We start from the raw sequence: 13,558 nt of genomic DNA, 5'->3' as shown, positions 1-13,558 counted from the left end.
TTTGTTTGCATTTCCTATTGTTTCCCGCTGGTGAGCATCTTTCATTTGCCTCTTGCCCTCTAAAAGAGCAAGCTGCCCCACCCAGTTGTGGCGCACAGGCTTAGTTGCCCCAAAGCATGTGGAGTATTCCTGGACCAGGGATCCAGCCCATGGCCCCTGCACTGTCAGATGGATTCTCCACCACTGGGTGGCCAGTCTGTTTAGCCTTTTTTCCTTTTGAGATGCATATATATTTTTCATTGGCATATAATTGCTTTACAATGTTGTGTTAGTGTCTGCTGTACGACATCATCAAGCAGCCGTAAGTATACATAAATCTGCTCCCTCTTGAACGTCCCTCCTGTGATCTCCATTTCACCCTTCTGGTCAGCATAGAGCACCAAGCTGAGCTCCCTGTGTTATACAGCAGCTTCCCACTAGCTAACCTGTTTTAACCATCAGTTCAGTTCAGTTCACTTGCTCAGTCAAGTCCAAGTCTTTGCGACCCCATGGACTGCAGCACGCCAGGCCTCCCTGTCCATCACCAACTTGCAGAGTTTGTCAAACTCATGTCCATTGAGTCGGTGATGCCATCCAACCATCTCATCCTCTGTCGTCCCCTTCTCCCCACTTCAATCATTCCCAGCATCAGGGGCTTTTCAAATGAGTCAGCTCTTCACATCAGGTGGCCAAAGTACTGGAGTTTCAGCTTCAGCATCAGTCCTTCCAATGAACACCCAGGACTGATCTCCCTTAGGATGGACCGGCTGGATCTCCGTGTAGTCCAAGGGCCTCGCAAGAGTCTTCTCCAGCATTTCAGCCATGGTGGTGTATGTATGTGTGTCAGTGGGGCTCTTTCAGTTTGTCCCCTTCTTCTCTTGCCATGTCCACACACCTGTTCTCTATATTTGTGCAAATATTGTCTTCACAGATATTTATGGAATCTAAAAAAATGGTGTTGATGAACTTATTTACTGAGCAGGAATATAGGCGCAGAGGTAGTTCTTAAGCTTTTGGATGTTAAGCTTTCAAGGCATAAAATACATGGACAATCATTCCATGCATTTTACTAAGTGAAAGAAGCCCATTCAAAAATGCTACAAAAAGTAGGAAGTTTACAAGATGACATTTTGGCATAGGTAAATGTCCATATGTGCTCAGTTGCGTCTGAGTCTTTGTGACCCCAGGGGCTGTAGCCTGCCAGGCTCCTCTCTCCATAGATTTCCCAGGAAAGGTTACTGGAATGGGTTTCCATTTCTTCCTCCAGGGGATCTTCCTGACCCAAGTATCACCTGGAGGTCCTGCATCAGCAGGCAGATTTCTTCCCACTCAATCACCTAGGAATCTAGTAGGAAATATAGAAGAGATTAAAAAGGTCTGTGGTTGCCATGGGTTTCAAAGGAGGGACTATGAATATCCTAAGTCTAGAGAACTTTCAGGACCTTGAAATAATTTGTGTTAAACTGTTGTGATGGACACATGTTATTATACATTTAACCAGAGGTATGGAGTGCACATCCCTAAAAGAGAAACATAAGGGTAAACTAAAGAGTTTATCTATTTACCGTCCATGTAGATTCATCAGTGGTAACAAATGCTCACTCTGGTGGGGAAAGGTAAGTAGGGAAATTGTCCACGTGTTGGGACAAGAGGTATATGGGAAACGTCTATACCTTATTCTCAATTCTGCTGTGAAACTAAATCTTCTACCAAGTTGGTACTGGTGCATGCACACTGAATATTTTTTAGAATATATAATATTAGAAAGATGGACATGCTTCTATCTTTAATTTTTCCTTAGTCATTATACTTTAAAGATGTGAGAAAATAGAGTTCTCTAAATGGAGCAGACAACAAACTGTAGCAATTGATTCATAAAACCTAGAAAAACACACACAGGAAGTAGAACAACAACGTTCTCACGTCTAAATTCATGTGTAATGTAACTTATGACAACACCGATCATTATTTCCTTGGTTGGTCATCAGATAGCATTTAGGGCATCATTTTCAAAGGCATTTGTCTCTGCCCACACACACTGTTAACCTAGCGTGTCCTGCTCAGTTCAGTTCAGTTCAGCTGCTCAGTCCTGTCCCACCTTTTGCGACCCCATGGACTGCAGCTCGCCAGGCCTCCGGCTGCCTCTGGTTTATTTTCAAAGAAAGCCTTGATGGAAACACCTCTAGGCTCCTGGTCTCTGAAGTTGGAGGTGCCACACCTGCAGAGAGGTGGTCACAATGCAAATCATTTTGTGAAAACCTGTGTCCCCAGGCTGCAGAGGGGGGTAAAAAAACTAAGGGAGATCTGTGGGAAGAATTCTGCAAGTAAAGCCTGGCAGGAACCCAAGACCCCCAGGTGATTCCCACCAAACACTCACCGCTCCCCTCCCCTCCCCCAAGGACACAGGCACAGGTTATGGACCACCACACCCAGCCTAGAAAGAGCCCCTCCCCAGGGAATCAGGTTGACCTTTGCTTCTGGAAGTTCCCCCCCTAAATCCTCCCTTCCTGTGGTCTCAGTTGTGCCAAATGTGAGGTTTCCCTCAGGGCTCCTGAATGGGGGTCTTCCTCTTGCATTTCTTCAAAACCCTCATAGGCTGGGTCAGGTAGCCAAGAAGTAGGGTCCTTTGTCTCTTGTGAATTGTTCTGCGGCCTGCTCTCTGTAATGCAAAAAGGAAGGACAGGAACTATCTGGGAAGATCTGCAAATAGAGTGGAGCACCGGGATGTGATTAGCATATCAGGTTAGTCTTGATTACCCACTACAGCTCAGGAACACAGAAAGTCAGAAAAGAGCTCAGAAAAGGGTGAGAGAAACAAGAAAACCCTTTCTTCTTTTTCACTGCAGCAGTTGCAGGTTAAACGGCTATATGGATGCCTTTGAAGGTATTTTCTCAACATGCAGATGTGAGTTTGAGACGTAACATCCCCACAGAAGACGCAGAGCAGGAGGAAGAAGAGGAGGAAATGGCAGCTTCTCAGGTAATTGTCCTGTCCTGGGTCTGGGGCTGTGTCTGCTTTTCCTCCTGAAATGCCTGAACTGAGAATCTGCAAACCTTTAGTTCTCTGCTTCTAATTTTTCTGCCTGGAGTGCTTGTTATCATCTTATCCCCCTCGCCTTTTTTTAATAGTGAAAACCAGCTCTTCAGGTTTCGTCTCCCTCGTGTTCCAGAGCCTTTTCTCCATTGTTTGTATCCTGGCTTTCTATAGAGCATGATGAATTCTCAACGTGAAATAGTGACTTTCAATGTTGAATACATTCCCTTTGTGAGCGATCAACACAGGGAGGCACTGGTACCAGAGATTCCCATTGGGATGTGGTCTGGTGTTGGGATCTTAAGGAAGTTGGGGAAATGCCGTGATGAATTTACATGTGGATGCAATTCAGCTCTCTAGAACAGGAGTAAGAAAATACCCTTGTTAATAGAATGAACTCAGCATTCCAGAATTTTTCAGAAGTTAAAGTAGCAGAGACAATCCTCTATACCGATAAGAAAAATATACTAATTCAATGGACTATTAAGCTACAGATCATGGGAGGTATATAGGAGGTGGAATTTGCAGAAAACTGACATTTTTCATGATAGATTGAGATCATGGTATTCCTAATATTGCCCAAATATCTGGCAGTGATAATGCATTTTTCCATGTACTCTTACCCCGTGACCTCTGATGTTCACTGGTCCAGGTGCTTCTGTGAGATTTCCACACTATGAAATTTATTTTTTGTGTGTCTTGAACAAGGCTCTTGGAAAGAAAAAGTGATGGATATGCCTATCACAGTTAAAGAGGAAATGCCGTATCTTCTTAGTTGCTCTTTGCTTTGAAAAATGAACACTGTCAGCTAAAACAGATGCACAATTTGAGAGATGTGAATTAAGTTTTATTTGGGGCAAAATGAGGACAGCAGCCCAGGAGACAGCACCTCAGATAACTCAGAAACTGCTCCAAAGAGACAGTGGGGGAAGGTCAGTCTGATTTTGGTGAAGGGGGAGTTCAGTGCAATCAAGCACTTACTTTACAAAACGTTTTCTGCGGGTCGTGAGGAACTGAAGTCATCATTTAGTGGTTTAGTGCTTTTCTAGATATGAAGAGATACAAGGATTGGGATCATGAAAGCAGTTCCTGAAAATACCTAACTCTCTAAAGACCTGTCCCACCAGATTTTCCTGGAGCAGAGTGCCTCAGTCCACCCTGAACTCCCTCGAGGGGATTGAAGTCAACAGTTGCAGCACCATAGGGTTCATTCTCCCCAGAGGCAGATGGCGAACGCCCTTGTTGAGTCCCCAGCAATGCTCTTGGCAAGTGCCGATTTGTAGTTGACAACACTCATGTGTGTTTAGTAGAGATGCTGGGATTTGGGAGTGTGGATTTTCATCATTCAAGCCCAGGTCTGATCATTTCCAGTACACTCCACACTCACATCACAGATAAGTCTCATCACATTTCTGTATTTTCCAAAATGTTTATAAGAATCATATTAGTGCTATTCTATGTTCAACTGTGTTAAATTTTAAAATATAGTTCCATGCAAATGGTAGATTTTTGAGGAAATTAAAAAATTCACAACCAGAGCTGTCTATTTTTTTTATCATTGTGTATGTCTGTACCCTAGTCTATTTTAAAACATTAAAATAATATCATCCTCAAATATTTATGTACATTTTCAATCAGTTAAAAATTATCCTGATTTTATTGACATGACAATTTTTCTCTTACTAATTAATAAGTATATAGTCCCATTTTAGTGTATGTCTGTATGCATGAACATGTTAACATCATTGGATTGATTTTTTTCTTTTTTGAAGATTCCCTGAAGCAGGGAATAGCTACCCACTCCAGTATTCGTGCCTTGAGAATCCCATGGACAGAGAAGCCTGGCAGGCTACAGTCCCTGGGGTTGCAAAGAGTAGGACACGACTGAGTGACTAACACTTTTCTTGTTTTTAGTATTATTTACAAATACAGAAATTTCTATAAACTTTCATTAGAGTTAGCTCTGTGCATTTGTCTGTGTTTTATTAAAGTCTAGAGTCATAAACTGAAGTAAAAGTTGCTGCTGCTGCTGCTGCTAAGTCGCTCCAGTCGTGTCCAACTCTGTGCGACCCCATAGACGGCAGTCCAGCAGGCTCCCCCTTCCCTTAACCTGTCGTTTAAAGAATGTTTGTTAAATATTTGCCAAAAGATGCTACAGCAACATTATTGATTTTAAATTATTTCTGTTCAAGATTCTGAAAAACTGTCAGAAAGATATATAGCATATACCAGATGGTTAAAATGATTGTTGTCGCCAAGGTTACTATCCTATCAGATCTGTAAAATTTGTAAAGCACTTAAAGTTCAAAGTTAAATATGAATTCTTTCCTTACTATTCTACTTCGTTGCTGTTCAGACATTGTCACTCATGGAGCAGAATTTTCAACATTACTAGTTCAAATAAGCTTGTTAAAAACGTGGCACACTGAGTCCACTCCAGAACACTTGGATCAGGAAGTGCTTTTAAAAAATATTTCCTGTTTCTTTTGATAGACAGTTTATCCTCTGTTAACTGAGTACAGCACTCAAAAATAAATATGCCAATGTTGATCTGATTATTGTATAATTTGTCTTCCAAATCAGAATAATTTCTGTAGTGGTTGATGGATCGTATCTCATCCTCTTTTCTTGGGGTTAAAAATGTGGTAGAAAATATTACTGTGTACAAATTATATTCATGTGTAACACCAGCTGCTGCTGCTGTAACACCAGACATTCTCCTAAATCAAAACCATTTCTCTTGTTGGTTTCATCTTGGGTCACATTAGGAAGTCTTCCCATGGCCACAAGGCATCTGTACTTTGTATTTCAGGAACGGCTGATATTCCAGGATGTGGCCATAGACTTCACCCAGGAGGAGTGGGAATGCCTGGACCTCGATCAGCGGGAATTGTACAGGGATGTGATGTTAGAGAACTACAGGAACCTGGCCTCCTTGGGTGAGGATAACTGCCTTCCAGAATCCCTTATCTACCCACAAGGTTTTGGTTCCTGCATTTCTAGAATGTTTCCTAGAATGTTCTGCTTCTTATAATAGTTTCAGATCCTTGCTTTCTATGGGAAAAATGGATTATTTATGAGTTGAGAAAGAAGACTTCATGATGATTGATTATGATTCTAACTTTTCCTTGATGTAATCTGCCTCCTCCTTCTAGGTTAGTGGTAATTCTGTAGGTTTTGTGGTATAAAAGGGTGCCATTCTCCTTTAGAAATCAGATTTCTACTATTACTTACTTTGGCCTTAGTAGTACTTGACTAGAATCTCAAGATCTTTTCTTTATGTATTTGTTAGTTATAAAAGTGCTTTTGATAAAGTATTTGGGGATATAATTTTCTGGGCTATATTAACATTCAACCATGCCTTCTCTAGAATGTTAATAATGTAATGAGCAAGATTAGAGTCATGATTAGAGTCATGTTCGACTCTTTGCGACCCCATGAAATAGTCTATGGAATTTTCCAGGCCATAATACTGGGATGGGTAGCCGTTCCCTTCTCCAGAGGATCTTCCCAACCCAGGCATCAAACACAGGTCTCCCACATTGCAGGTGGCTTCTTTTCCAGCTGAGCCACCAGGGCATGTTAATACAGCCTAGGAAATGATGTCCCCAAATACTTTATTTCTGGGCTGTATTGACATTCTACCACGCCTTCTCTGGGCTTCCCAGATGGCACTAGTGGTAAAGAACCCGCCTGCCAATGCAGGAGACGTAAAAGAAGTGGGTTCGATTCCTGGGTTGGGAAGAACTCCTGGAGGAGGACGTGGCAACCCACTCCGGTATTTTTGTCTGGAGAATCCCATGGACAGAGGAGCCTGGCAGGCTACAGTCCATAGGGTGGCAAAGAGTCAGACATGACTGGAGCGATTTAGCACATGTGCCTTCTCTTCTCACTTGAATACATATTAGATCGGAAACTGATGAATCTCTAGCAAAACAAATATTCCTTTTCCTGATAGCAGGTCTTGTGGTCTCTAAGCTGGACCTGGTCACCTTTCTGGAGCAAATGAAGAATCCCTGGGATGTAAGGAGACTGGAGTCACCAGCCATATACACAGGTAGGTGTGAATGGATGGAGCCGATGACTCAACGACAGGTCCCAGGATCAGTGAGGAATTCATCTTTTGTCATGTGGTTTGGGAAGATCTGCTTCAGTGGAAATGATTTTAGAGAAGTCTGGGTTTCTTTCTGTTGCTCTGTTGCTGTCATAGGCAGATATCACCTGCCCCATTCTGTCTCTTAAATCATTCCTGAATTCATGTCCAGTGATTACTTTTCTCAATCGCAGTGAGAACTGAAATGCTCTTGGCCTGTGACAACCTGAATGAATCTGTTACTATTCCATTTCTTGGGGGTCCTAGGAAAATGGCACTTTTCTGAAAAACTCTAAGACGCTCCTATTAAAGTTTGTTTCTACCTCTAGGTGGCAGTATGTGAGTGGAATTGTAGACATACTGCCACAGTTCTAGGAATACTGGGGACAGTGGGTTGTTTTTGTTTTTTGTTTTTTTTTCTGACTTATAATTTCTAAAACACTGGAAGCTACAAATATGATCTTATAACTTTTAAATTCAAGTAATTTCTTCACTGTATAAACCAAAACCTCCCTAAAGAGAAAGAATGCATATCTCAGGATTACTTCAAAGTTTCTGTTTTCTTCATATGAACTCATATGAAATAGTAAGTGTATTTGCCCCAATTCCTCAATGCTAAAAGACTTAAATATATTCAATTAACTCAAAGAATTTTCAAATAAATTGGCATAAGAGCTTAAAACATTTTCCACCATATTTTTAATGGTTTCAAACTATTACAATTTTTAGATAATATACTGTTTTTAAAATGTTCTTATTGGAGTCTAACAGGTTTACAATGTTGTACAGCAAAGAGAATCCATTTAACGTATAGATATCTACTCTTTTTTAGATTTCCTTCCCAATTAGATCTCCACAGAGCATTGATAGCATTCCCTGTGTTCCCACCATATTTTTAAAGTCTCATTTCTTAATTTCTCAAGAACAACTACTTTATTTAATTAATCTTGTTATCAGCTTCCCCAGACTTTGTCCTATATGTCCTCGCTTTCTGATTAGACCTACGTCAGTATGGTTTATGATTTTTAGATGGAAACATCTACTAGAACATGCTAAAGTAAGAAGTGGGCTAAAGAATTAGAGGGCACCTAGGGGCATCTGCATTCAAGATGACGTAAGTCAAAAAGTAATCATTAGACCGCCTGTCTCTTCTTCATTTAGTGGTTCTTGTAGCTTTTTGTCTTGCTCCTTCCTGTACACCATACTTCTTTGTCCTCTCATTTTGTCACATTTTCTGGGTTTGTGGTCTGTTCTGCAGGCTGCCGGATCCTAGCTCCTCTTGCTCTGTTGTCTTCCCCCTGGCGGGTGAGGTTGGTCCACAGGCTTGGACCATTAACCCCTTGATCTGGGCTTTGATTGCTGTTATTGTGACCCGAGCCTCCCCTGGATATTGAGGGGAGCTTCCCCTTGGCTCTGTGGCTGTCACTGCCCTGTCTGTGGTGGGATCTGCTCCCTGGTTGGTGGAGTCGAGCCCCCAGATCTGTTTCTTCACTGTGATTCTGATCTGTGGTCAAGGCAGCTAAGATTGGAGCACGCCCACTGGGAGAGAAGCCACCAAGGATTGCTTCTCTGGGGATGTTCACCTTGGGGTGTGCTCACGTGCTGTGAGTCTCCTGTGACCCCATGTTGGCACTGCTCTTGGCTCCCCCTCAACCATGGGCATGCTGGCACATTGCTCTGGTGTCTCTCAGATGTTGTTTTCACTGGAACACCAGCATAGATCCAGTGAACTCAGGTCCCAGAATTGCACTCATGGAGCTGGACCCACTGTGGTGCTATGGGGGCAGCTCAGACTCTGGCCTGGCCCCACCCCCTAGTATACAACCCCACAAAGTCTACAGCTGCTAAAGCTGCACTCCCGTGACTGGGGGAGCCCTGGTTGTCCATTCAGATGCTCTATACGGGCTGAGTTGACAAAGCCAATTGCAGGTATAAAAGCATGGTTTGTGTAACCGTGAGGAGAGACTTCAGTTTTTCTTCCTTTAACCCTGGGGCTCAGCTGAGCTTTCAGCTCCTTCTGTGTGTGTGGCCCACCCACAGGTGTCTGCTCCAGAGGCTGCCCCAGAGCGCAGGAGTCTGCTGATGGTGGAGGAGGTGCATGGGGGGAGGCTGTGGCTGGAGCTCAATAGAGCCCACTGGGGTGGTGGCCCTTCCTAGTGCTGGGGGAGGAGGGGCCAGCACAGGGCGAGAGGGGCTGCAATGGTGGGTCTTCCCTTTGGGCATCACTCAACAATGGCGCTCTGTGCTATGGTGGTTCAGGCTTCCTCCACAAGCGTTCCTGTTTATAGAACTCCTCCCTCTGTCCCATCCCCTCAGGACGTTTCCTCACCGCCCACAGCAGTCCTCTGCCTGGGTCTGCTCTCCAGACCCCACATTCCAGCACCCAGCCCTTGTCTGCACTGGTGGACACCCTCTCAGACTGGGTGGGCAGGGCTGGGGTCAGTACCCTGTGTACAGGTCTCAGTCTGTCCTGCTGCCACAGACTGTTGCCATGTTCTCTTCCCACAGAGAAGGCTCGCCTTCTGTCCCAACTGAGCTCGCACCAGCCCCAGTAGATAAGAATAGTAGATAAGAAAACTTTATTTGGTATCTTTCAGCTGTGTCTTCTCACAACACCCGTGGTTTGATGTCCAAGAATCCAAGGTTAGAAAATTTAATCCAAAAAGCAAACCTAGGAATTTATCAAAGAGCTCACCTTGGAAACGAACATTTAATGAAAGACCAGGAATATACGGGGATATGTGAAAGATCTAGAAGATGTTCATATGGACATAAAGAAACTGAGATAGTTTCACACAAGGTGGACATTACTGCCAAAAGAAATGAGCAATGTGAGTCAAATTGTGGAAAACACCCGTTTCCATTATCAACATCTGCAGAGAAGTGTATCTCTTCAAGCAAAGGCTTCAATCATTTTTTGAAACGTACACGTTCTCTGAAGGGAAATGTGGAAAATCTGGAAAGTCATCCAGTCTCTACTGCAAATACTCATTCAAACTACTCTGAACACGGGCTTCGATTACACATACATTCAAGCACGTCTGAAAACCAGAAATTTAAAAATGATGGGGAAAACTCACAATATAATCAGTTTGAGGGATCTGTGAGCAAGGGGTCATTATGCTTCCACCAACAGACAGTTTCTCTCTGTTCCAAAATGTGTCATGTTGATTATAATGGAAGAGAGTTAATCCCACCATCATTGTTCAATACACATCATGATACGGTTAATACGGAACAACTTCTCACGTGTAATAACACGAGTCACGCCTTAAGTAAGAGCTCTACCCCCAATAATTACAAGCATATTTATGATGGAGTGAGAAACCACTCATGCAATGAAACTGGGTATAAAACTGAACAAAACTCTAACCCTATGAAACATCAGGGACCTCAATCTTCAGACAAAGATTCTAAAAATAGTACATGTAGGAATATCTTGTATCAAATATCAGGTCTTCCACTAAATGAGAGTACACATACTGGAGAGAAGACTTATAATTGTGAATATGGTGATGTTTCTAATCAGTCTTCAAATCTCACTCAACAGCAGAGTATTCAGAATCCGCAGAAAAGTTACAAGTGTAAGAAATGTGAGAAAGCCTTTACTAACTCATCCAGTCTAAGTAGACAAAGGAAAATTCATTCAGGATGGAAACCTTTCAAATGTACAGAGTGTGGCAACACCTCTAATCGGAATTCAAAGCTTAGTCAAGATCAGCAAATCCACACTGGCAAGAAACCTTACGAATGTAAGGAATGTGGAAAAGCATTTATGTCTTGCTCACATCTTAGTCGACATCAACGAATTCACACTGGGGAGAAGCCTTATAAATGTACAAAGTGTGGCAAAGCCTTTAATCAGAACTCAAATCTTACTCAACATCAGCGAATCCATACAGAGCAGAAACCTTACAAAGGTAAGGAAGGTGGCAAAGCCACTTTTAGGTGTTCACATTTCAGTCTACATCAGCGAGTTCATGCAGGGGAGAAACCAAACACATGTAAAGAATGTGGCAAAGTGTTTCCTTGTAGCTTATGTCTTACTCAACATGAGATAACTCATATGCAGCAGAAATCATACAAATGTACAAAGTGTGGCAAAGCCTTTAATCAGAAGTCAAATCTTACTCAACACCAGAGAATTCATACTGGAGAGAAGCCTTATAAATGTAAGGATTGTGGCAAAGCATTTAACCAGTGCTCAGGTCTTTCTTACCATCAGAGAATTCATACTGGAGAGAAGCCTTATAAATGTAAGGATTGTGGCAAAGCATTTAGACAACGCTCATATCTTACTAAACATCAAGTAATCCATACTGGAGAGAAATCTTATAAATGTAAAGAATGCGGAAAAGCCTTCAGTCACTACTCAACTCTTGCTAAACATCAACGAATTCATACTGGAGAGAAGCCTTATAAATGTAAGGATTGTGGCAAAGAATTTAACCAGTGCTCAGGTCTTACTTACCATCAGAGAATTCATACTGGAGAGAAACCTTATAAATGTACAGAATGCGGGAAATCCTTTAGTCAGAACTCAACTCTTACTCAACACCAGCGAATTCATACTGGGGAGAGGCCTTATAAATGTAAAGATTGTGGCAAAGACTTTAGCAAGCACTCAGGTCTTACTTACCATCAGAGAATTCATACTGGAGAGAAACCTTATAAATGTACAGAATGCAGAAAAGCCTTCTGTCACCACTCAAGTCTTATTCAACACCAGAGAATTCATACTGGAGAGAAACCTTACAAATGTAAAGAATGTGGAAAAGCCTTTATCAAGCACTCACATCTTACTCAACATCAGAGAATTCATATTGGAGGAAAAACCTTATGAATGTAAGGAGAGTGGCAACGGCTTTAATCAGAGCTCTCACCACATTAGACATCAGACAGCATGTACTGGAGAGAAACCCTAGTAATAAAGTAAGTGATGGAAGAGGTTTGTCCTAAACATACACTTGAGAAAATACAAGACCATTTATTTAAGAAAGATAAGGAATGGCATGAGAAAATGTAGAAAAGTATTTAATGAAAATTAAATTACATAAATACCAGAAATTGCACACTAGAAAAAGTGAAAGTCTCTCAGTCGTGTCTAACTCTTTGCAACCCCATGGACTGTGCATGGAATTCTCCAGGCCAGAATACTGGAGTGGGAGGCAGATCTTTACCAACTGAGTTATTAGGGAAGCCTGCACAATAGAAAGCATTTCATCAATCCTGTTTTTTGAAGTTCCTCTTCAGGAGAAGTATTATAGACAATAATCCATAGTTAAAACAGATAGCAAACTGATATGTTAGTATGGATCACAAGGACGTGTTGGTATTTAGAAATGTACAATTATTAGCAATATATTTTTGTTTATATTGACACGGTTTGTGATTATTTGAAAACCAAAATAAATGTTATTCAACTCTCAAATTACTCCATGCTGCTATGCTTCATTTCTAGTGTGTATGCAAAGTTATGGTTTTGATGGTTGCTACCTCAAAGATAAGACAAGGCCTTCTATCCTAGTGAGAAATCATTTCTATTTATTCTCCATTAGAAGATTAAGGACACACTAATGTAACATGTACATCTAAATGGAGGTGTTAGTCATTCATGTCAAATATCCCTATAGGTCACCATGAGGTAAGTGTTCAGGGAGTAATTCCACATATTAAAGTACGATGTACATTTTCAATAGTTATGTCACTTGCTTTTTAAGGAAAATACAATGACAGTTCACTGAAATCTTGATGTATCTTTATAATATCAACAGAAGTCATGAATATTAGTTGACATGTTTCAAATAAAGACATCTCTGATACCCTAGAAATGTATGGAAACCCCTCCCAGAAAAGTCATGTAATTAGTGTATGTCTTGTTTCATAAACGATTAGCCTCCATTTTGTAACCGTAGAAATAACCGTTCTCAGATCACTGTATCAGAGGAATGAATATTGTTGTTTATGCTTGTAATCTGTATTTTATTCAGTTACACAGTGGGTTGGAAAAGGTTTGATTCTGATTGTGTGATATTACATGTGAATAAAACTGGATGGTTTCTTGTGAGGAAGTTGGTGTGGAATGAAGTGTCAACCTACCGATTTAAGGTTGAAGGGAAGAATACCTAACAATAAACTCTTTGTTAGCACAGAGGGATGATATCTGTAACAATTAGTTTCCATACTGCCTTTAAGCCTCAAATATTTGGATATTTCCCATCATTTCTCCATTGTACTTTTCCCCCCCTCTCTGTAACTTCTGGGACATTGTGATGATTCTAATAAGGATTATACAGAGTATTGTTGAGAGCCTCCCTGACTGCTCTGTGCTGTTGCTGCCTCAGCATCTGTCTGGGGAGCAGGCAGCCTGCAGGTCCTTGAGCTCACACCAGCCAGTCCTGTGAGCACCTGCACTAGATGACCACCCACCTAGAGATCAGCAGCCTTGCTGA

The 13,558-nt window shown here is 41.8% G+C and overlaps 1 protein-coding gene across 1 annotated transcript; it reads left to right on the top strand.

The window, feature by feature from the left end:
* The first annotated feature begins 2,587 nt into the window (after window positions 1-2,587).
* Window positions 2,588-12,537, top strand: LOC147354339 (uncharacterized). Its single transcript, XM_086353751.1, has 5 exons — window positions 2,588-2,721; window positions 2,826-2,959; window positions 5,826-5,952; window positions 6,972-7,070; window positions 9,704-12,537. Exons 2-5 carry the CDS (start codon window positions 2,852-2,854, stop codon window positions 11,947-11,949), a joined length of 2,580 nt encoding a protein of 859 aa, XP_086209877.1. The 5' UTR covers window positions 2,588-2,721; window positions 2,826-2,851; the 3' UTR covers window positions 11,950-12,537.
* The last annotated feature ends 1,021 nt before the right edge of the window (window positions 12,538-13,558 follow it).

Source organism: Bos grunniens, chromosome 18 (genome assembly GCF_055505025.1).
Source record: "Bos grunniens cultivar Pamir isolate PY7600 chromosome 18, Bosgru_T2T1.0, whole genome shotgun sequence".
Taxonomy (NCBI): Eukaryota; Metazoa; Chordata; class Mammalia; order Artiodactyla; family Bovidae; genus Bos; species Bos grunniens.
Note: the sequence above shows the minus strand (reverse complement) of the source record. Positions and strands in the feature narration are given on the sequence as shown.

Excerpts from the sequence above, each read along its gene's own strand:
- LOC147354339 (XM_086353751.1), top strand. The coding sequence starts at position 2,852 with ATGCCTTTGAAGGTATTTTCTCAACATGCAGATGTGAGTTTGAGACGT. Across the intron at positions 5,953-6,971 it reads CAGGAACCTGGCCTCCTTGG|CAGGTCTTGTGGTCTCTAAG; the intron begins GTGAGGATAACT and ends TTTTCCTGATAG. Across the intron at positions 7,071-9,703 it reads GTCACCAGCCATATACACAG|CTGTGTCTTCTCACAACACC; the intron begins GTAGGTGTGAAT and ends GGTATCTTTCAG.